The following is a 23521-nucleotide window of genomic DNA, read 5'->3' on the forward strand; positions in this document are numbered from 1 at the left end:
TTCTAGGGCCCACCCTCCAAAGCAGCTGTTTTCCCCCAGGGAAACCTATCTCTGTTGCCTGCAGATCGCTTATAATCCCAGGAGGATCTCCAGGCCCTGAAAGCTGGCAACCCTACGCATGCAACTATTTCATGGGAAACAGCTCTTAAGTACCAAGGAACTTGACAAATGGGGTGGAAGAGGATAAGACGTAGTAGGGTTTGAAAAAGAATTAGCAGACACCTGTTCTGGTGGTCTACCCTGTGAAATTTTCCCGAGTCCCATCAGTCACCCGCTCTGCTTAGATCAGGGGTAGGGAACCTGCGGCTCTCCAGATGTTCAGGAACTACAATTCCCATCAGCCCCTACCAGCATGGCCAATTGGCCATGCTGGTAGGGGCTGATGGGAATTGTAGTTCCTGAACATCTGGAGAGCCACAGGTTCCCTACCCCTGGCTTAGATCAAATGGGTCTGATCCACTCAGTTTGCGAATCACAAAACCCACTGAAGTTTTGGAGACTGCCACGTGCATGGGAACGGGAGCCAACGTGGCATAGTGGTTAGTGTCAGACTGTGATGTGGGAGATCCAGGTGCTCTGCCGTGGAAGCTCGCTGGGTGACCTTGGACCGTGCGTCCTCCCTTTTGCCTAGCCTACCTCGCAGGAGGGTTGTGAGGGTCAAATGAAGAAAGGGAGACTTAATAGTGCAAGTTGTTTTGGGTCGCTGTTGAGGAAAACAGCAGGATGTACGTGTCTAAATTAAACCTTTTTTGGATGAAAAGGAGGGGGAGAGGAGAAAAAGAGAACGAAATGTCAGAATCATTCGTGTTTGCCAATGCACTGTGACTTGAGGTTTCGGGTAATTTGGCGGAACTGCTTTGGGACTGTTAAGGTTCTCTCTCTTCTTTGGAGTGCGAAGCCTAGTAAAACAAAACTTTGACCTTTCCCCCCCTCCTAGACTGGCCAGTATTCAATGAAGTTGACAATTTGGTTCACAAAGATCACGAGGGTCTGGACAACCAGAGGGTAAGTGTTTCTTTGAAGGTTGTGCTAGGCAGAGGTGGTCTCAGTCGCCTAGAAAACGAAGAGTGGAGGAATCTTAGTGCAGAATCTTAGCCACGCCTGGGATTGCTGCTGTCCCTTTTCTTCCAAGTGATCTAGTACAACCATCTTGTATGGGGGGGGGAGGGGCGGGAATTGTGTCACTGTGGCTCCAATCCTGCAGATCTCTTCTAGCCGTTGGACCACTTTTCTGCCCAAATTGGCCCCTGAAAGCAGTTTGCAGAAAGCGCACTCTGAGTTGCTGCAGTTAACTCATTTCAGAATGTTCTTCCGAAAAGGGATTCCTATTTGGGAGCGGATCCCCCTGCTGGATCCTGTCAGCCACGTTTAGAAACTGGATTTTCTCACCTGAATTGGGTCCATGCATAATGGGGAGCTGTCCGTCTGCCTCCTTTTTAGCTCTATCAGAGATGTGGATTCCCTGCTTCTCTCTTTATAGTCTTCTACATTTTTTTGCAATGTTTCCAGGCATTGTAATCTTCTTGATCTTTCTCCCCGTTTGTCCTGCTGGTCTTCTGAATCGGTCGGATAGTTCTTGTGGATGGGTACTTTTTTCCCCCCCAAATCCAGGACCAAATTGTGGGTTGTGCAGGATGAGAAAAACAAGGCTGTAGACCAGAAGGGACACAGCTGGCGCATAAAACGAGGGTTTTCTGGCTTCTTTGCTTGTGTGAGGAAAAGAAAACAGTGATGTTTTATCCCTGGTTTTCTCGTTTTTCCTGATAGGACTCTGAAAATGGAGGTGATAGCGGATATCCCAGTGAAAAGAGGAGCGATCTGGAAGACTTGGATCACCGAGAAAGGGTGACTGATTTTATTTCAGGTTCTGATGGAGTGGAGAGGGAGCGGGGATAGCTCAGTGGTAGAGCATCTGCTAGTTTTCAGTAATGTTCAGTTCCAGAAGGGGAAAAAGACAGGCTCAGATGCTGCACCTCTTTTTTCCCCTGCCAGGACCAAAAGGAGTCAGATGTTTCTGTTGTGCTTTCTATGTGGTTAGGGAGGTTTGTCTCCAAAAGGTAGCAGTTCTGTAGAGGTCCTTGAGCGTGGAAAACATGCATGGATATGTAGGAAAATTAATAAAAAGCCCTCTCTAGTACTGCCTCCTCAGTCCCAACTCCTTGTTTTTTATAACCAATCTTTCGTAAGGAGTTGCAGTCATAGAATTCCAGCATCCTGTGTAGTCTGACCACAAACCTTTTTTTTTTTAAAATCAGTTTAGGTATTTGAAGTGTTCATCGTAGCAAAGGCAGGGCCTCATTCCACAACTGCGAAAGCTGTGCAAAATACACATTTGGAAGGCTACATATTTAGGAATGGATGTTCTCTCAACTGCTGCCGTGGTGCTCTTGAAAGGTGGGCTAAACTGTGCGTTTTTAAAATCTGTCACCCAGGGCAATTCCAACCTCAACCGAAGGCACGAATCTGACGAGGACAGTCTGGGAAGTTCTGCAAGGGTAAATGAAAGCTGAAATTCCTGCTGATCGGTTGCTCTCGCTCATAAGCTTACTGCCGGTGTGCTTCTGAAAGCAGTCATCCCCCCCCCCTTTGAAATGCTGAATTGTATTTCATTTCCACTCATATCCTCTGTTTTTGTTTTGTTTTGTTTTACTTTTTAATCTTTTTTTCCTCCCATCAGAGAAATGCTGGTGTAAATAAATCCTCTGTGACCCTTAAACCCAGATCCCAGGACACACTGGTGATTCTGCCTGACTTCTTTGCATTGCATGACGTTCCGGGCCTTTCAAGCTGCTAGATTTAGCTTTTGTTCGGTCCTGTTTCTGTTGTGCTTTCTATGTGGTTAGGGAGGTTTGTCTCCAAAAGGTAGCAGCTCTGTAGAGGTCCTGGAAGTCTGCTGGTGCTGCTTTTTAAAAACAAAGATGCGAGTTTCTAAATTGTTTTGCTGTAACATCTTACAGGCATACATCCTGTGCATTTTCAGCCGAAAAAAACCCTTAAAAAAAAACACCACCTTGTAAACGAGAAGAATAGTGAATTTGCCGAGCTTCAGGCTCTTCTTTTAGCTGCTGACCTTGATGCAAACCGTGAACTTCAGACTAGCAGGTCAGTTTTGAGGACTGCAGCAAGACAAACCCCTTTTATGATATGCAGTTCCGGAAACATTTCTTCACACAACGTGTGATTGGTGTTTGGAATATGCTGCCACAGGAGGTGGTGATGGCCACTAACCTGGATAGCTTTCAAAGGGGCTTGGAGAGATTGATGGAGGAGAAGTCGATCTGTGGCTCCCAATTTTGATCCTCCTTGATCTGAGATTGCAAATGCCCTAGCAGACCAGGTACTCAGGAGCAGCAGCAGCAGCAGAAGGCCATTGCTTTCACATCCTGCCTGTGAGCTCCCAAAGGCACCTGGTGGGCCACTGCGAGTAGCAGAGTGCTGGACTAGATGGACTCTGGTCTGATCCAGAAGGCTCTTTCTTATGTTCCTCCCATGGTTTTTGTAAACAACTTTCTGGCTTTGGCGAGTCCAAATAAGACGATCCCTGTCCACCCACGTTGCAGGAGGTTTGGTTAAGAGAAGAATTGGAAATAAAGTGTATTGCCAAATCCTCAACGGAGGTGCACCCTTGTGAGGCCGTTGACTTCAGTGAAATTATAAGGGTGTAACTCTTCTTGGATCCGCACTGTCGCAGCCGGCAAGAGGGAGCTTGTCTTTGCGGGTTTTGACTTTGCCTTGCAATTGCAGCACCTGTGTAGAGAAAGTTGTGACTCTTCACTGTGTGTTAAGGCGCTAGCCCATAAGGTCATCAGCATGTAACCGCACTTGGCCCACCCTCTCCTGTGCTTAGGTGGATCTAAGTCTGGAAGAGGGCAGTCTGACTTTCCTTGCTTGGATTGTTTTGGCTGGGGTGTGGAGGTGACTGATCGACAGGCACTGAACTCAGAGCTCTGAGCTGAGTTTTAAGTTGTTGATACTTTGAGGAGAGGCCCGCGTTCCTTTAGCAAGTCTGGGGAGTCATGGGCTCGGTTGTGTTAGGAGCCAGAAACGATTCCATGCTGTCAAGTTGCAACCAATTCGTGGCAACCGCAGGTCCCTGGCGTTCTCAAGGGAAGAGATGAGTCTAGGTCAGGGAAGGCCAACCTATGGCGCTCCAGATGTTCATGGACTACAACTCCCATCAGCCCCTACCAGCATGGCCAATTGGTCATGCTGACAGGGGCTGATGGGAATTGTAGTCCATGGACATCTGGAATGCCATAGGTTGGCCACCCCTGGTCTAGGTGGTTTGCCGTCTTCCTTGGTACTTCCAAGTATTAACCATGACTGTCCCTGCTTAGCAGCCAAGCTCTGATAAGACTGAGCCAGGCTGTGCTGTAAGGCTGCTGTTAAGACCCAAGTGCATAGGAAATGAAGGGTCCAATCCCCCCCCCCCCCGCCGCCCCAAAGTAATCTTAAAAGTAGGTGCAAACCCCTCTGGTTGGTAGCAGAACTTCCTTCACTTCCTTGTGCCCGGCAAAAATGCTTCCCTCCAGAGCTGCTTTTAGCCGTTTAGTTGGGAAAACGCCTGTATTGTGTCTGCCCTATTTTCTTTACAGCTAAAGTTTTTGGGTGGCCTCTGAGGCTGCTTTTTCTGCCTAAATTAGACTTAGGGTTGGGTACTGATCAGAAATCTCCAACGTGATTGGAAATCTGACCCCAGCATAGCGCTAAACACAGGAATGTGGGAAGGCGCCACACATCTTTGTCCTATTGTGGCAGGAAACTGCGGCTGTGGAAGATTCAAGCCCTGCGCTTTATCAGCATGCTTTTTTCACTTTGGGAAGCGCTGTGCAGAAATGCATCCAAAAGCATTGCTGAACATGCTGCATCCCTTTGGGAAGGTCGTGTCTACAAGTTGAAGTGACGATCCCTTTGCCCTCCTTGTAGGTCAGTGTGGAGAAATGGAACCTCTACAACGCTGCCCGAGTTCATATCCACAGGCCCTCCTGCGTCACAGTAGAAGTGCAGAGACTCAACGCTCTGGAGGTGGAGAAGAAGATTGGGAAATCCATCCTCGGAAAGGTTTGTCCACAGCTGGTGGTTGCTCTTGTGTGAGGAATCCACTAAATTGATGCTTCACCCTGCCAAAAGAAAGCTAGTTCCATCTATTTGAGTAACCCAAAAGGACCCGATCCTAGGGGGGGAAAGTAGAACCTTTATCCACCTGCAGAAGAGCAAACTCCTCTCCACCGTGGTCTCTCATCTTTAACTTCCTGTTTCACGTTCAGTTTTGAAGCTCCTGGGATTTGATAGATTTTTATACCGCACCGTTTTATACATTTGAACAGTCTGCCTCATGACTTTTGATTTTGAACTAAGGAATCCCACCAGTACGTTTTTCAAGTTAAAAAACTGCTCCTGGGAGAAGATGGAAAGGCATGATGTCACAGAACCCCCAGCCAATCAGCATTCTGCAGCAGCCCATCCGCTTTACAGATAGAATGCCCCCTCCAATCATTAGCTCCAATTAATAATCCCTGCAACAGTGTAGGAAAATGGCTTTGCGGAGTGGAGTGAATGATTTTTGATGTTTTAAGTGTATCTGTCCCTACCCTTAGTTTCCCTGGGGAACTGACTCTTTGTGAATGTGTCCTGTTCTCCAGGCAACATGTGTTAAGTAAACTGGTGCTCTGAGATTGTTAAAATCATAGCTGTTGACTGTGGGGAATACAGTGATGACTCGGGAGTCCTGTCCCATGAGTTTTCCATGTGGGGGAAATTCTTCCTGTCACTATTGTGTATCCAGCTCCACCACATCTTTATGGAGAGGCAGTCAAGAAATATTTTTTTAAAACAACTTCTGTCCAAAAGATAGTGTTTTGAGCGTTCTGCAGAACTGAGGCATTTCCTGGCTACCAGGACAGTCTTGGTTTAATCCCTCTTGGGGAATGCTTTTCCCCTTTCTCTTCACAGGTTCACTTGGCCATGGTTCGCTACCATGAGGCGGGCCGTTTCTGCGAGAAAGACCAAGAGTGGGATCAGGAGTCCGCCATTTTCCACCTGGAGCACGCAGCCGACTGTGGAGAGTTGGAAGCCATTGTTGGGTTAGGTCTCATGTATTCTCAGCTTCCGCATCACATTCTTTCAGAGGTCGATCTGGAGGTAAACAACATCTGCTATTGTGTATCAGTCTCCATTTCTATGTCGTCTTTTGTCCGAGCAGCTCACGGTTAGCTGATCGAACTAACATCTTTATGTGAAAGAGAGCATAAGTGAGGATTTGAACCCAGGTCTCCTTAGGCCTGATCTAAACACTACCTCACACAATATAGTGGCACTGTATAGTGTTGTGGCACTAAATGGACAGCAAAGGTGGATGTATAGTGTTATTCACAATTTTTGATGTTTGTGTTTTCAGGAGAAATCAAAAGTGTCAGAATAAAGGCCTATTTACACATTTTCCCTTTATAGAGGCACGCCTAATATATTTTGGGCAAGATGGCCTGTATGGCACTTTGCAACTTTTTGGCCCCTTCCACACGTGCAGAATAATGCACTTTCAATCCAGTTTCAAGGCACTTTGCAGCTGGATTTTTACTGTGTGGAATAGCAAAATCCACTTGCAAACAATGATGAAAGTGGATTGAAAGTGCATTATTCTGCAAGTGCGGAAGGGTCCAAATTTGTGATTCTAAGATCTAGGAGTGGCAAGGAGTTGGGAGCAGTCTTAAAGGCCTTTCCTCCTCTCTGCTCTTGTGCTGAAATTGCCCTCCTGTGTCTAGCATTAACACCCAACCTCTCGAGTGATTAAAATCCCAGGTACAAACAGGAAGGAATGATGGTGTTTGATGATGTCCCATTGGGCTTCCTCCCCCCCCTTTTGTTTTTATAGGACAGCTCAGAAAACAGAACCAAAGGCTTTGACTATTTACTCAGAGCGGCAGAAGCAGGAGACCGTCCTTCCATGATCCTTGTTGCGAGAGCTTATGACACAGGCGTGAATCTTGCCCCCGACAGGTACTGCATGGCAAACATCCCTGACTTCTTCTGCTTTTGTCCAGCTGATGGACTGGTTCAAGGTCCAGGACAATCGATGGATGTCCCAGCTATTACAGTGGTGGCAAACCTTTGGCACTCCAGATGTTATGGACTACAATTCCCATCAGCCCCTGCCAGCATGGCCAATTGGTATTAGGAGATACTACCAGGAGAAGATGGTCCTTACAGCTGAGATTCTGTCATGAGCTTTTGCAGTGGGATACCCATTGAAGGGAGCAGAAACCCTCCTGTTGAAGGAAGGGACGAAGAGCCCCAAGTGGTTTGAAGGGGCAGAGGGATAGAAGAGGAAACATTAACACAGCAAAGCAAATCCTGAATCTGCTAAAAGTCACCTCAGCTTTTGGAATTGGGGAACATATAACAATATTTTTAGAAACGAAGTTGCTTCATGTTGCACCTGTATAAATAGTGACAGCTCCTGGCTGAGAACCAGGATGTGGACCACTTAGGTAAGGACAGGTAAAGGTCAAGACAGGTAAAGTTCTATAGGTGAAGTGTTCCTTTTAACTCAAACTAGAAAGCAGGAGTTCTGCCTTAGGCTGCTAGCAGAAGTCTTGGAATTGCCAACGTCTTCTTAAAGTCTTTGCTGGGTTGTCCCTTGAGGTCCCCAGGTGTGTTAACACTTAGATACGAAGTGTCGGAAAAAATGCCTTATATTTGAGGTATGTTTTTGCCCGCTTCTTTTCGTTACTCAGACAGCAAGACTGGAAAAGAGCCCTGCACTGGTATGACGCAGCCTTGAACATGACGGACTACGACGAGGGAGGGGAATACGACGGGACGCAAGACGAACCCCGGTATCTGCTCCTGGCAAGGGAAGCGGAGTTGTTGACGGCCGGGAGGTTTCATCTGGAAAAGGACCCACAGAGAGCAGGTACCCCTCTTGCTTGGGTGTGTCCGTGCGGAAGAACTTCAACATTCCCAGTTGCTGAGAACTGTAGAATTCTGGCCGGCACATGTGTGCCAAAATACTGCAGTGGCGTGTGCCAAAATACTGCACGCAGGTGCCAAAATACTGCAGTGGCGTAGGAGGTTAAGAGCTCGTGTATCTAATCTGGAGGAACCGGGTTTGATTCCCAGCTCTGCCACCTGTGCTGTGGAGGCTTATCTGGGGAATTCAGATTAGCCTGTGCACTCCCACACATGCCAGCTGGGTGACCTTGGGCTAGTCACAGCTTCTCGGAGCTCTCTCAGCCCCACCTACCTCACAGGGTGTTTGTTGTGAGGGGGGAAGGGCAAGGAGATTGTAAGCCCCTTTGAGTCTCTTACAGGAGAGAAAGGGGGGATATAAATCCCAAACTCTTCTTCTTCTTCTCTTCTTCGTCGATAGCATGCACTTGTGTGAATGTGCATTTGCATTTATATTTTGTTTGTAACAACTGAGGGGAGTTCTTAGGTGCCAAGGGTGAAAATAGGCAATTCAACAAATGTCAAATTCCCCCGTTCAGACAATAACTCACTTGATGGGTTCAAGGATTTTATTGAAGACAGAAGAAAGACAGGAGAAGTCGGTTCTGGCGAAAAGGCGCCAAAACAGTTGATAATATTTTGCAGCAAATCCCCACCCCACATGTGAACCAAGTCTGTAGATGCACAGAGGCAGGTGATGTCTTCCCCACCTTTTGAACCTCCTGCTAGAGCACCACTGAAAAGAAATCAATGCACCATTTTGTAACATCTACCCTTGCAGTTGTTTTATATTGCACACCACCAGGTGGTGCTCTAATAGAAGGAGAGAAAGGTTTGGGAAGAACAACAACAACCACCTTTATTTGACATTTAAAAATAGGGTGAACCAAGTCAGTGAGGAAAAGTCCAGCCTGAAGGCTCGTCCCAGCCCCGAGCTCCAAGGCCAGAGAAACAGATAAGCAGCACCTGCAATAAGCTAAAGCTCTCCCCAGCAATTCCCCTCCTCCCAGCAATGGCATCCTGAAAACAAACCAGCCCACCCATTCAGCCCTAGACTACTTCCTGAGTGTTAATCCCTTAAAGATAGAAGCAGGGGCCCTGCTTTTGAGTCTTGACAAGAAGATCTTTCTCCTTACCTCCATCATGCAATTCCTTACGCTGTCTTCCCAGGCGAGCTGTACACGGAAGCCGCGGAAGCCGCTATGCAAGCCATGAAAGGCCGGCTGGCCAACCAGTATTACCAGAAAGCCGAGGAAGCGTGGGCCATGATGGAAGAGTGAAACTTGAATCCAGTTGCTGCTTTTCCTGTAAATATCAGGACAGATATTTTTTTACAAGACTCTTTTTTTGTTGTTTGGGGGAGGCAGGGGAGAAGGGAGGGGGAAAGCAAAACAGTGATAGGTATTTTTATGCATTGTTTTCAATTGATCTTGTTGCTTGGTTTGCATTCACGGTTTTTATCCCTGACTTGACTGCGAACGGAAAGCAAAGGAGAGGCGGTGAAAATGTCTGCTCTTTCAAAACTGTGCTACTGAGCATCGCGGTTGTTTTATGGAAAAAACTGTTCAAACAGAGAAACCCTAATTGACTGGAAAGCTGTTGAGAGGGTGTCAGTTTTGATGACATTCTTTAAATGCCCGATAGAAGATCATTTCTTCTATGCGCCTCACCTCCGAGGGGGCAAAGGATTTGTTTAGATTTTTTTTGTCAACAAAAGTATCAAGTTTTTGGCATGAAACATTGATCGGACGGCTTCTGCGGCAGTTCAGAGTCACTGATGCTTTTGTGCGCTGTGTGAATACACTAGCAGCTTGTGGGCGTGCTATAAATGCACGTGAATGGCGCAACCTGTGTGGAACGTGTATTGATTTGTGGGATGCTGTACGCAGCACATACAAAGAAAGCAATCCCTAAGGCTGTGTTCAGGTTTTCTTTTGCCCCGGGTGCAGGATCAGCATACTCTGAGGTGGGGTATATGTCGTGGCCTAGGGCAGGGGTCTGCAACCTACGGCTCTCCAGATGTTCATGGACTACAGTTCCCATCAGCCAATTGGCCATGCTGGCAGGGGCTGATGGGATTTGTAGTCCATGAACATCTGGAGAGCCGCAAGTTGCAGACCCCTGCCCTAGGGTGTCTGAAGGGGGTCCACTGCTACCAGCCTTCCCGTTTGTGTACCTCTTCCGCTGCCTGGCCTTCCTCCACCTGCTCACGAGTGTTTCACCATCCGTGATTCTATCCAAACGTGCTGTTCAGCATGACTGGCGCATAGCACAAGTGTTGCACAGCATCTGGTAGTCATAGTAGACACATGCTCAGGGGCCCACAATGCCTGGTGCTGTCAGGTGAAGGGCTTACAGGCAGGAGGGGCCGCTGTGTGTTCCGTGAGAAGGCTCGCTAACAGGGAAAGAAAAGAGGCAGGGACAGAATGGAGATGCCAACAGTGCATATGGGGGTAGGCAGGGAACCCTCCCCCCAAACCGGGAACCTGCCCTGCTCTGAGGTCTCCCATGACCTGAGGAAAGCTCTTGATCCCAGGTTCCTGTGGATCTGTTCTTCCAGCAAGGCTGTTCCTCCCCCCCCCGCCCCCAGTGGAAAGGTCATTTGCATAATGTAAGACTAGCATCTAGTGTTGGGAGTGTTTATTCCACTGGTGGGCCACTCAAGCCCCTTCCACACAGGCAGAATAATCCACTTCCAATCCACTTTGCAGTTGGATTTTACTGTGCGGAATAGCAAAATCCACTTGCAAACAGTGGATTGAAAATGCATTATTCTGCAGATGCGGAAGGGGCCCACCAGCGGGACCCAACACGTAGAATTTCCCTTTGTCTCTGGCATCTAAGTGGACTTTTCTCTAAATCTTGGGAGTGTAAAATACTTTTGTGTCTTAGCTGGTTGCTACAGAATGGCCGTCTCTAATTGCTTTGAGAATGACTCACGTTTACAAGACTATGCACACCTGATATAATTGAATTTCTATGTGTTTTGTTTACTGTACGTTTGTAATGGATAAACTTTTGTGAACATTCTTGCCACGTTACCGAAATCAACATGGATTTTTTTTAAAACAGCCAGAAATTAATTTTGCAAAAATTGATAACTTTAATAAGAGATTAGTAGTAGGCTTAATGAAGAAGACAAGAACAGGTAAGTTATTTAGCAAGGATAATATATTTGCAAAGCTTGCTTTTTCCCATTTATTATGCCCTTCAGATTGTCGAATTTTCTTCCTTTACAAAGCACAGTTAATTTTTGTCACGCTGTTGCAGGGAATAATGCTGAACCCAGAACCCCTCAGATAGCTATATTTTTGATACTTCCTTGTTTTGGAATGAGTCGTACATGAATTAATATCTACAGCATCTCAGAGGCATGGCTGAATGACTCAACCCATATCAAATCCCACACACTGCATTTCTGCACCATGTTCTCCTTATCCCCAGGATTGCAAGGTTTTTAAAAATATGTTCATATGATCAGCTAAAAGTCCTGAAGGAATTAAGACATAGGTAACTGTTGTTGAATGTGTAAACTGGCCTTATATAGTCTATGCTGTGCTCTTAAAAGCTTTGTTCAGTGGAAATTCAGGAGAATTTTGCTTTGGAGTTGAACCTCTAGGACCTTTCTCTGTCTCACCATTGGAAGTGTACACAATAAAACAAGGCTTTCGTTTTAATTACCAGACCCGTTGTCAAAGGCAATAGATTGTGACCCCTGCAATTAAAGCACATTCTTTTTGAGGGAGGTGTATGGTGGCGAATGGCTTGAAATGTGTAAGGATTCCTTTTCTAGTTTGTTAAGAAATAAAAAAAGTTTTACAATGAATGAAGTTGTTTCTCTTTTATTGGCTGAAGTTTTGGTGACTTTGTTGAACTTAGGTGGCCTTTGAGAACGCACATTTTCTGACTTTTATGAATAGATTTTTATTTTCCACAAAAAATTGCAGAAAAGAAAGGATTTAAGAAAGAAGAAAGAAGTAAATACGACGAATAATAGGATTGCATGGATCTGCATTAACTGACTAGTATACTGAAGGAAAACCTTCATTAACCATTTTACGGTTTGGTTAGTTTTAGCTACATTCTCGGTTATTCTAAATTAAAAAGGATTAATGGGCAAATACATAAAATATTACATATACAGAAAAATGTTGTGCTTTCTGAGGAATCATTGTTCACATCAGATTATTAAAGTGGTATATTAAGCTCTATATCGCCTATTAATATATCTCCCGCTATATAAGCGAGGTGTACAATGAATTTAAACTCGTCAGCTATGACATCATAATGATTACACTCGTACCTAAATAAAACTTTTTGTCGTATCATACTTAAAATAAGGCTCCCATTTTTCTTTAAATTCACATTTTGTTATTCTGTTGACAAAATCAGGCAGCGTAGCCATCTTGAACAGTACTCCCTCATTTTAGCTCTAGAGAACACATACCCTGTTTCCCCGAATATAAGACATCCCCTGAAAATAAGACGTAGTAGAGGTTTTGCTGAAGTGCGAAATATAAGGCATCCCCGAGAAGTAAAGACACTTAGCAAAGTTTTTTTGTTGGGAAGCTACTTAAGGCGACAAACAGAACACAGAAAAAAATAGGGCATCCCCTGAAAATAAGACATGAAAGGGCATCTTTGGGCAAGGTAATATAAGACACTGTCTTGTATTAGAGCTCTGAAACACTGCACTTTGGAAACCAAGTCCAGTTGTGTGTTTGTGGGGCAGAGATTCCAGGTGGCCACCGACACCTTTTCTGGCGCACCTTTTCTGGCACAAAAGATGAGTGTTTTTTGTTTTTTTTAGTTGGCAACCTGGACCAAAATCCCTGTCTTAACTGCTTGTTGAGCAAACATATGGAAGCATCCGCCTGAGTTTCCGCACCTGCCGTTTATGCATGCCTGTCAGCTACCTGCGAAGCCTGTTGAAGAAAGGATGCCAAAGATGGGATCCGAGACCATCCGCATGGCAAGCTGTGCACTTTTGAACTGCAGAGGATTGCGGTTTCCTAACAAGGCCAAAAAAAAAAATCCAGCCGGAGCAGATGTGTGTCAGGTTTATTGCGGCTATTTCCAAAGGGTCCCGTGGTTTGTTACATTAGCAAGCTGAACAAGCATATAGCCCTGACACAAAAGTATAAAAAAACTTACCAAGCATCCCCATGAGGCAGATTAAAGGTGCAGATTTGTCCATCTTGGTGGAAGCTGGCCTCACCCCTCTCAGGAGCCAGTTTCTGGAAAGAGATAATAAGATCTCAGTGAGCATCGATTAGTTGTTTTGGGAGACGAGCACAAAGCCCGCGCCCTTCCTTTATATACAGGAATAATGCACTTTTCAATCCCACTTTCCCCCCCCCCCCCCCCACCCCCCCCCCCCCCCCCCCCCCCCCCCCCCCCCCCCCCCCCCCCCCCCCCCCCCCCCCCCCCCCCCCCCCCCCCCCCCCCCCCCCCCACCCCCCCACCCCGCACCCCCCACCCCCCCCCCCCCCCCCCCCCCGCCCCCCCCCCCCCCCCCCCCCCACCCCCCCCCCCCCCCACCCCCCCCCCCCCCCACCCCCCCCCCCCCCCCCCCCCCCCCCCCCCAACCCCCCCCCCCCCCCCCCCCCCCCCCCCCCCCCCCCCCCCCCCCCCCCCCCCCCCCCCCCCCCACCCCCCCCCCCCCCCCCCCCCCCCCCCCCCCAAAACCCCCGCCCCCCCCCCCCCCCCCCCCCCCCCACCCCCCCCCCCCCCCCCCCCCCCCCCCCCCCAATCTATCTATCTATCTATCTATCTATCTATCTTTCTATCTATCTATCTATCTATCTATCTATCTATCTATCTATCTATCTATCTATCTATCTATCTATCTATCTATCTATCATCACTTTTGTATACCGCCCCTCCCCAGAAGGGCTCTGGGCAGTTCACAACATAAAATACACATTATACATAGGGAGCACATAACAATACACATATCAAGGTCCCAATCCCGTTAAAATCATTAAAACCATTAAAACACAGTAATCAATATGAAATATCTGGCGTCCAATAATACCTTCATAGAACCCACCCCCCCAGGAAGGGGTGGGCCCCATAGATGGAAAAGGGGCCCAAGATGTAGCAGGAGAACAAAAAAAGGGGGGTGCACCTCAGCAGCCTGTCCCCCCAAAAGCCCGGTGGAACAACTCAGTCTTACATTATCATTATCATTATTATTTCGATTTCTAGGCCACAAAGCAACAAACCTCGTAATTGGGAGTTTTCTGCTACAATGCATTAATAGCTGACGAATTAAATGTTGTAATTGCTGAGCTTATGTAGCACAAGGAACCGTCTGTGCTTCCCTCAGGTGCTCCCTCTACTTGTGAGAAAGGCATTGCCTACATTCACATAAGCCTCGCCTGGAAGTCTCTTACTGGGCTTAGGATTCCAGGGGACATATTTGTGCGTCCTCTTGTGTACATTATGCCTTTTCTTGGTTATCAATGATTGCTGGGAAGCAGGAGACTTTAAAAAACAGACAACTTTAGAGCATGGACAGAGTTTTTACTGGAGGGCAAGTGTAGAAGGCCCCTCATGCCGAGGCGCTTCTGCGCATGCTCTTGTTCACCCCCCCTCAGACCAACATCAAGGGCCACCCCGTCGCCCCACGCCTCCCTCAGGTCCTCGCCCCCCTTCTTAGCGTCACGCGCCGCCTCCCAGTCGCAGCCCGCCTCCGCTCTCCTCCACGAGCTGCTATTGGGAGGAGCGCGAGGGACTACACCGCTGACCAATCAGCGGTGGAAAGGGTGGGAGGCGGGGCGAGCTCGCGCGCCAATCGCCTGCCGCCATCGTGCCCACCCCCCCGCGGGCCTTCCCTCTGCCCGGCGGCCGCGCCCCCTCAGGCGTTGCCTGGCGACGCCTGAGGCCTGGCCGGGGTCTGCTCGCCTCTCGCCGCCGCCGCCGCCGCCAAAATGGATACCCGCACTGGCCGGCCCGGGTGGGTGGGTGAGGGGCGGCTAGGCTCTGCATGGGAGGGGAAGATGGGTGCAAGGAATGGGCTCTCCCCTGCAGCTCCCTCCCCCAAGCTCGCAGTTGTTACCCACGCATTTTGCAATGGAGGAGAGTGGGGGGCTGCACCCTGAGATTTAGAAGAAGAAGAAGAAGAGTTTGTATTTATATCCCCCCTTTCTCTCCTGCAGGAGACTGAAAGGGGCTTACAATCTCCTTTCCCTTCCCCTCCCCCAACAAACACCCTGTGAGGTGGGTGGGACTGAGAGAGCTCCGAGAAGCTGTGGCTAGCCCAAGGTCACCCAGCTGGCATGTGTGGGAGTGCCCAGGCAAATCTGAATTCCCCAGATAAGCCTCCACAGCTCAGGCGGCAGAGCTGGGAATCAAACCCGGTTCCTCCAGATTAGATACACGAGCTCTTAACCTCCTGAATTCAGGTTAGCCTGGGCACTCCCACACGCCAGCTGGGTGACCTTGGGCTAGTCACAGCTTTTCGGAGCTCTCTCAGCCCCACCCACCTCACAGGGTGTCTGTTGTGAGCGGGGAAGGTCAAGGAGATTGTAAACCCCTTTGAGGCTCCTGCAGGAGAGAAAGGGGGGATATAAATCCAAACTCTTCTTCTTCTAGAGATGCTTTTTCTGTACCCTGGGGTTTTGCATGTTGTGGTCTGTATATAGGAAGCTTGTGGTGGGATGCTTTAGATGAAGAAGAAGAGGAAGAAGAAGAGTAGTAGTAGTTTGGATTTATACCTCCCTTTTCTCACCTGGAACCCACTGAGTTTCTGGCATGTGACAACACAACCATGTGACACCAGAAAGTGGGATAGCCACTGTTATGGCTTCCAACAGCACCATGGACAGCGATCCCAACGCAGGAGATGGGAGCGGGGCAGGGGACTGCAGTGAGGTCACAACTCTGGGGGATTCATCCCCGTCAGAGGATAGCTCTGCCTTGTACTTCTGCTGTTCCCTCTCTGCATGCCAAAGACGGGACGTGAGGTCTGGCACTTTGTAGCAGCAAGCCTTTCCAAAAGCAGCAAGAAGAAATTTGGCTGATTTCATCAGCTCTCAAAGACCAGGCAGGGTCAGTCTTGATGAGCACTTAAACGGAAGACCACCAGGGTTGCTAAGCGGCAAACTATCCCCTGTTTGTCTTTCCTTGAAAATCCCACCAGGTTGCTTTGAGTCGGCTGTGACTTGATAGCACTTTATACCCAAACATGTCATGCCTTCACAACAACATAAAATTAAGCTCTTCTCCATTGTGGTGCTAAGTTTGCTATTAAGGCAGCTTCAGTTTTTGCTTCTAAACTTTCAGGATCCCTCTGGTGATACTTCACAACAAGAAGCAAAATAAAAATATGGGCTGTTCCTGTGACACATACTGGATCATACATGCTCGCACGCACACACATCGTGTGTATGTATGCAAATTTGAGTGTTGTAAATAAAATACCAGGAAGTAGTTAACTGTAAGCAATTCCAGCAGAGCTGCCATGTCTTTCAGGTAGAAGTCACTCCTCTGCAAGCGTAGTCAGACAATTAGTGGGTTTTTTGTACACCTGCTTCAATAGGATTTGTGCTGCCTTTGTTTTTTTGCCTTGAAAATAAAAAATAAAACTAACAAGCAAAAAGTTGCTATCCCGATCCTGCTGCTAAACAAAGCTGGAATTTGCACGTGTGAGAGATTTGGAACTGAGCTGTAAATAATTTTAAGCCGGCTTCTGAGCTGAATGGGTAGTTTCCATTCGGTTAATAATCAGTGTATTCCCTCTTAAATTAATGAATCTCCCCCATGTGCACAGTATTTTACAGTACAGAGGAGGGTCAGGATTGGATGCTGACCTTGAAATCTGTTATCCTGATACAGCTCTGCGAGAAATCAGCAATATGAAACTTTATTTTAAAAGTAGTTCAAGAATTCAGTGCACCTTCGGCAGCCCAATAAACATAACGATAGTAATGCTGCAAACATTTCCAACCAATGTATTGTTGAAGGCTTTCACGGCCGGAATCACTTGGGTGCTGTGTGGTTTCCGGGCTGTATGGCCGTGTTCTAGCAGCATTCTCTCCTGACGTTTCGCCTGCATCTGTGGCTGGCATCTTCAGAGGATCTGATGTTGGAAAAGCAAGTGGAGTATATATCTGTCCAGGGTGTGTGGGGAGTGTCCAGGGTGGGTGGGGAAACCTTGTCTGTGAGTAACAAAGGCTGCAACCAGGTCAATAGTTGAGGGCATCTGAATAGAAGTATGAGTAACAATGAAGACTATAGCCTGGGAGTAACCCTGTAGATAGCAAGGTCACTGGTGGGAGCATCTGAATAGAAGTATCCTGGCCTTTGTTTCTTTTGTCTATGGTCATCCTGTGTTTGTGTGGAGCTGGTTTGACACAGTCTTGACCCTAGTATTTTTCAACACTGGCAGCCAAGTTCTGATCATTTTCAGAGTTTCTTCCTTCCTGTTAAAATTGTCCATGTGCTTATGGATTTCAATTGCTTCTCTGTGTAGTCTGACGTAGTGGCTTTCAGAGTGGTCCAGAATTTCTGTTTTTTCAAATAATATTCTATGTCCAGGTTGGTTTATCATGTGTTCTGCTATTGCTGATTTTTCTGGCTGAAATAGTCTGCAGTGCCTTTCGTGTTCTTTGATACGTGTCTGTGCGCTGCGTTTGGTGGTTCCTATGTAGACTTGTCCACAGCTGCATGGTATGCGATAGACTCCTGCAGTAGCTAGAGGATCCCTCTTATCCTTTGCTGAACGTAGCATCTGTTGAATTTTCTTAGTGGGTCTGTAGATTGTTTGTAGGTTGTGCTTCTTCATCAGTTTTCCTATGCGATCAGTGGTTCCCTTGATGTATGGTAAGAACACCTTCCCTCTAGATGGCTCTTTATCTTTGTTCATGTGGCTTGTTCTTGGTCTTGCAGCCCTTCTGATTTCTGTATTAGAGTAACCATTAGCCTGTAGAGCCCTGTTTAGGTGATTCAATTCATCTTGTAGGAGGTGAGGTTCACAGATTCTGTTTGCGCGATGTACCAAGGTTTTTATGGTGCTCCTTTTTTGCCCTGGATGGTGATTGGAGTTTTTGTGTAGATATCTGTCTGTGTGAGTAGGTTTTCTGTATACTGTGTGTCCCAATTGCTGGTTTGGTTTGCGGATGACTAAAACATCTAAAAATGGTAGTTTTCCTTCATTTTCTTTCTCCATAGTGAATTGGATGTTTGGGTGGATCTTGTTGATATGGTCCAGGAACTTGTTTAGTTCTTCTTCTCCGTGGCTCCAAATGGTGAATGTGTCATCCACATAACGGAACCATATGGTGGGCTTTTTTGGTGCTGTTTTCAGGGCTTGCTTCTCAAAATGTTCCATATAAAAATTAGCTATTACAGGGCTAAGAGGGCTACCCATGGCTACCCCATCTTTCTGTTCATAGTATTCATTATCTCACTGGAAGTAGCTGGTAGTGAGACAATGTTGAAACAGGGCTGTGATGTCTTTTGGGAATTTCTGGTTAATGAGTGTCATGGTGTCTGCTATGGGGACCTTGGTCACAGATGCAGGCGAAACGTCAGGAGAGAATGCTGCTAGAACACGGCCATACAGCCCGGAAACCACACAGCACCCAAATTTCCAACCAATGTTTTTCTCCTGGAGGAGGAGCAAGAGTCTCTAAATTAAAGAGTTGCATTAAAAAAAAGAATTGCAGAATTCCAGTCCTGAAGGATAAGAGGAATTTACTGAATTTTTTATCCTGCTGAAGAAATTTAGGGTAGGGGGGTTATATTCACTGTTCAGAAATCTGAGTTCCAAGAACAGCTATTCAAATGGTGATTTGGGGTATACTGATTCTCAAAGACAGTACTTATAATAATGCGTATATTTGTGGCACACAAATTGTATATCCATGCAGGCTATTCTCTCCTGCCGTGTTTCTTTTGTATGAAGAGCAGTTTGCACGCTTTCTGGGTTCCTTGCCTTAACTGCCTTTGATCTGGCCAGATCCCAGAGTGGACCAAATGCACCAGCCATGAAGAGGTGGAGAAACCGGTCTACTCCAACTCCGAGGGGGAGTCTGGCCCAACAGAGTCCACTGACAGTGATGAGGACGCAGCCTGGAGAATTTTCAAGGGGGCTTTAAAATAAAGGTGTGTTTGAAATAAAGTTTTTAAAAGCCCTCTCAGTCATCAAGGAGGGCAGAAGTTGAGGAGGGCAGGTGGGGTGGAGCTTAAAAGAGACCTGGCTTGTACTGCTCCTTGGAAAAGCCCTCTCTGTTGTTGTTGTATCGCAGTGATGGCGAACCTTTTCAAGACCGTGTGCCCAAACTGCAACCCAAAACCCACTTATTTATCGCGAAGTGCCAACACGGCAATTTAACTTGAATACTGAGGTTTCAGTTTAGAAAAAAAACAGTTGGCTCCAAGGCGCATGTTACTCAGGAGTAAGCTTAGTGAAGCAACCATGCAACGCTTTAAATGATTAAATCACAATCCTAGGAGGGTTTACTCAGAAGCAAGCCCCATTGCCAGCAACCGAGCTTACTCCCAGGTAAAGGATCATGCCCAGACCAGCTGAGATGTGTGTGGGGGTGTGGGGGTGTGTGTGATTTTCCAACCTCCTCCCACATGATGAACTCTGTGCACGAGTGCCCACAGAGAGGGCTCTGAGTGCCACCTCTGGCACCCGTGCCATAGGTTCGCCATCACTGTTATATCGAGATATTACTATCTCAGTATGAGCAGTTAGAAAAGCAGGAAGAAGGGGGAAGGTATGGACGACAAAGGATGGAGCGTGGTAGGCTGGCCATAGCGGAAGGAAACATGTCCAGGACAAAGCTGTGGTCACTGCCAGATCTGCCCGCTTTGGCGGCAAAGCTAATTAAAAGTTGCACTAGAAGTGGTTGTTCTTGCCACAGAGACAATGCAAAGTGAAAGCGGGACTCCAGGAAATACATCCGTACAAGAAATGTTGCTGTGACAAAGATTTGCTCCCATGCCACACCAGACACCTTGTGCATAATCGGTCTGTGTGGTTTCCTTCCTTCCTTCCTTCCTTCCTTCCTTCCTTCCTTCCTTCCTTCCTTCCTTCCTTCCTTCCTTCCTTCCTTCCTTCCTTCCTGCCTGCCTGCCTGCCTGCCTGCCTGCCTGCCTGCCTGCCTGCCTGCCTGCCTGCCTGCCTGCCTGCCTGCCTGCCTGCCTGCCTGCCTGCCTGCCTGCCTGCCTGCCTGCCTGCCTGCCTGCCTGCCTGCCTGCCTGCCTGCCTGCCTGCCTGCCTGCCTGCCTGCCTCCCTCCCCTTGTTATTTTGCCAGAGCCTGAATCAGTCAGCGGGACTCCCACTGAAAGTGGCAGTGAGAGCGGTTCTGGCAGTGATGAAGAGGAGGATGAAGAAGAGAACGGGGACCGTATGACCTGGAAGGGACTCTTCGTCAAATATCATTTCAGCCATCAACATTTTACGGTCGACCTCCAGATGATCGCCATCCAGATTTCGAACTGTGAGAACTCGGTTCCAAAATAAAGCGAACTGTAGATTTTAAGATTGGTCCGCCCCCAGTGAACCACGATACCTACGTGACCATAGGGAAACAAAGGGAACAATACATTGATTGAATTACAAAATGCTAACACAAAAGGCAAGGAACCATCACACCTAGGAAGGGCCAGGCCCTTCCTGGTTATCAGTCTGCTAAATGGGAAGGGAGGGGGAGCAGCCGAGCTGGCGCCTTGCCTAGGGCCAATGGCCTTCTGAATGGAGGGTGGGTCCCCCTCCCTGATTGTCAGGCTAAGCTTATCCTGACATTCCGCCTCCCCAAAGGCCTCCCTCACGAGCACGGGCGGTCCAGGTATGCTCGATGGAACGCCCGTACCAAGCGTGGCGCGCTGACGTGCCCAGCATCCACCCACTCATTCATACCGTCGGGGAAATATGCCCAGACTACCAAATACTGTAGCTGCTTGCGGTAAACCCAGGAGTCCAAAATACTCCGCACTTCCTGGTGGAGCGCCCGTCCCGCACGTTCCAGCGGTGGGGCCTCCTCCCGTGGGTGCCATTGGTCCGGGGGGGCCCCGCCTCCTTCAGTAAACTACTATGAAATACTGGGTGTACTCCTCAAAACCTTTTTGGCAGATCCAACTCAGAACTCTACCACTTCTTTTGACTTTTGTGTGTGTGAGATCCTGGCCTCTACTGTTTTTAGATACTGTAAGGTTATGCTTCATGCGGCAGACAGCGCAGGCCCGTTTAATTTCAGTGTTCTCCACCTTTCCCTTCCCTTTCCAGTGGCTCAAACACCATCGTCCCCTGCTCACCATCGTCCCCTGCGTGAGCTGGAGGAGGAGGCGGGGGTGGACGCTGAGCCAGCACCTGGAGAGGGTGTGTGTGAAACATGTGAAATGTCAACACAGTAAGGAGAGGTGCCCTGTTTCACCCTGCTTCCTGCCACGCTCAGGTAGGGGCGTATCAGACATGGTACATGCCTGGCGCTGTCTGGTGTTTCAGCCCACTCAGAACTCTACCACTTCTTTTGACTTTTGCGTGTGTGTAAACCTGGGAGTCCAAAATACTCCGCACTTCCTGGTGGAGCTCCCCTCCCATACGTTCCGGCGGTGGGGCCTCCTCCCATGGGTGCCATTGGTTGGGGGGGGGGGCGCCTTCAGTAAACTACTATGAAATACCGGGTGTTCCCCTCAAAACCTTTTTGGCAGATCCAACTCGGCTGTGACCGAATTAATTACCCTGACTCCCTGGTACGATCCTAAGAACTTTTGCCTCAATTTGCCCCCGCAGGTTCTTCGTAGAAAGGTAAACCCAATCCCCTATGGCCAAGGAGAGGGGTGTATGCAGTGGCATTCCTGTCATTGGGGCAAAATGGGCACTTGCCCTAGGTGCCCCCTTGTGGAGGGTGCCAAAAATGCAGGCTTGTCATTTTAAATTTTTTAGTGTTTTTTCTGTTTTTGGCCTGCAGGGGGTGCAGTTTTTAGGCTAGCAACACCAAAATTTCAAGGATCTTTTGGGAGACTCTCCTGATGATGTCACCCAGGTTTGGTGAGGTTTGGTTCAGGGAGTCCAAAGTTATGGACTTCCAAAGGGAATGCCCCATCCCCCATTGTTTCCAATGGGAGCTAATAGGAGATTGGGGCTACACATTTGAGTTTCCATAACCTTGGACCCCCTGAACCAAACGTCACCAAATCTGGGTGATATCATTAGTAGGGTCTCATGAAGATACTCCGACATTTTGGTGCTGCTATCTTAATAATTGCACCTCTGACAGCAGGCACACCCTAAATTCCCCCAGATTCTCCTTTTAAATCCACCCCCTTCCAATGCTTGTTTTTTTCTTTCTTTTATTCTCTCAGTGCCTAATAAAGGTTATTATTATTATCATTAAATCTACCCCTTTCAGCATGGATTTAAAGGGAGAATCTGAGGTCGCCAAAAATAGCATCACTTTCAATGTTGTTTAAACTGGGGACCCTAAAATCCAGCTGCAAAGTGCATTGAAAGTGGCTTGAAAATGCATTATTCTACATGTGAGAAAGAGCCCTTGGCCTCACTTCCAAAACACCTTTAGAAGGTGTTCCAAAACACTCACAAATCTGAACACAGGGATGGTTCATGCCACACAGTGGAAATAATTTTTTTTGACATTTTCAAAATGCTTTATTACTGCTGAGACAAAAATATGAACATAAAATAAAAGGACCCCAAAAGGAACTTCCGAATGGCTTTCATTTGTTTTCCCGTACGACACTAACCCTAACCCTGTGATCCATGGGCAGGCAGGTGTGCTGGGGATGGGAGGAGGCTGGCAGATCCTTGGATCCTGCCATTCATGGGCAGGGAGGCATCCTGGGGATGAGGGGAAGCTGGCAGAGGGATGCTCCAGCCTCAGAGCTTTTTTTTTTAAGCCAAGAGAGGGATCCTCTCTCAGCTTAAAAAAAAGCACCAAGGAGGAGGCTGGAGTGCCCCTCTCTCTGAGAACCAGCCACAAGTCAGCAGCATCAAGATGGTCAGGGAGGGTTGGACTGAAAACAAGAAGACTGTTGGATCTACTGGTTCAAGGGACAAGGGTCAACATTCTGCATGCAATTTGTGGGATGTGTTTGATGAAATGATGGAGTTACCATAGAAGCTTTTGCCAAAATCCCTTTGGAGACAAACACCATTGGCTAATTTACCTCCAGCTGCATGGGAGGTGGTGGAGATCCCTTTCAGCCGTCACATATAATTCACAGCAGTGATATGGCGGCAGGGACTGGTATTGAAAATTATCTTCCAGACACAGTGTCATTGACACCACCTCCATGTCATAATATTTCCACAATGCCCAAGGATAGTTGAGTGGATCAGTTATGTTCCCTGCTGAAAGATGTTCTGGGACAGAACCAACAGCAGATGAACATCTTTCAACAACAGATACTCCAGGGGCGGGAAGACAGATGACTCCGATTAAAGTTCCCAGAACTGCGACAAAGTGATGATATAGCTACATTTTTTTCATTATTTGAAACAACGGCATTAGACTATAATGTACCAGAGGAAGTATATAATACCATTCTTAGACGGTGCGTACATGGAGAAGTTTCTGAAATGTTGTCTCAATTGCC

The 23521-nt window shown here is 47.7% G+C and overlaps 1 protein-coding gene and 1 long non-coding RNA gene across 2 annotated transcripts in view; one reads left to right on the top strand and one right to left on the bottom strand.

Annotated features, from left to right (window-relative positions):
• Positions 1-9194, bottom strand: part of LOC125431454 — a 26704-nt gene extending 17510 nt beyond the window's left edge. Inside the window, exon 1 of the long non-coding RNA XR_007244303.1 lies at positions 9084-9194. This is a non-coding gene — a long non-coding RNA (uncharacterized LOC125431454). The remainder of the gene's footprint in view (positions 1-9083) is intronic.
• EEF2K (eukaryotic elongation factor 2 kinase) overlaps positions 1-11773 on the top strand; it is a 34187-nt gene extending 22414 nt beyond the window's left edge. The window contains 8 exon segments of the mRNA XM_048494233.1: positions 938-1005; positions 1768-1845; positions 2433-2495; positions 4927-5061; positions 5953-6141; positions 6872-6996; positions 7734-7912; positions 9118-11773. Of these exon segments, the coding sequence (XP_048350190.1) occupies positions 938-1005; positions 1768-1845; positions 2433-2495; positions 4927-5061; positions 5953-6141; positions 6872-6996; positions 7734-7912; positions 9118-9227 (947 nt within the window). The 3' untranslated portion in view covers positions 9228-11773.
• The last annotated feature ends 11748 nt before the right edge of the window (positions 11774-23521 follow it).

Source organism: Sphaerodactylus townsendi, linkage group LG04 (genome assembly GCF_021028975.2).
Source record: "Sphaerodactylus townsendi isolate TG3544 linkage group LG04, MPM_Stown_v2.3, whole genome shotgun sequence".
Lineage (NCBI taxonomy): Eukaryota > Metazoa > Chordata > Lepidosauria > Squamata > Sphaerodactylidae > Sphaerodactylus > Sphaerodactylus townsendi.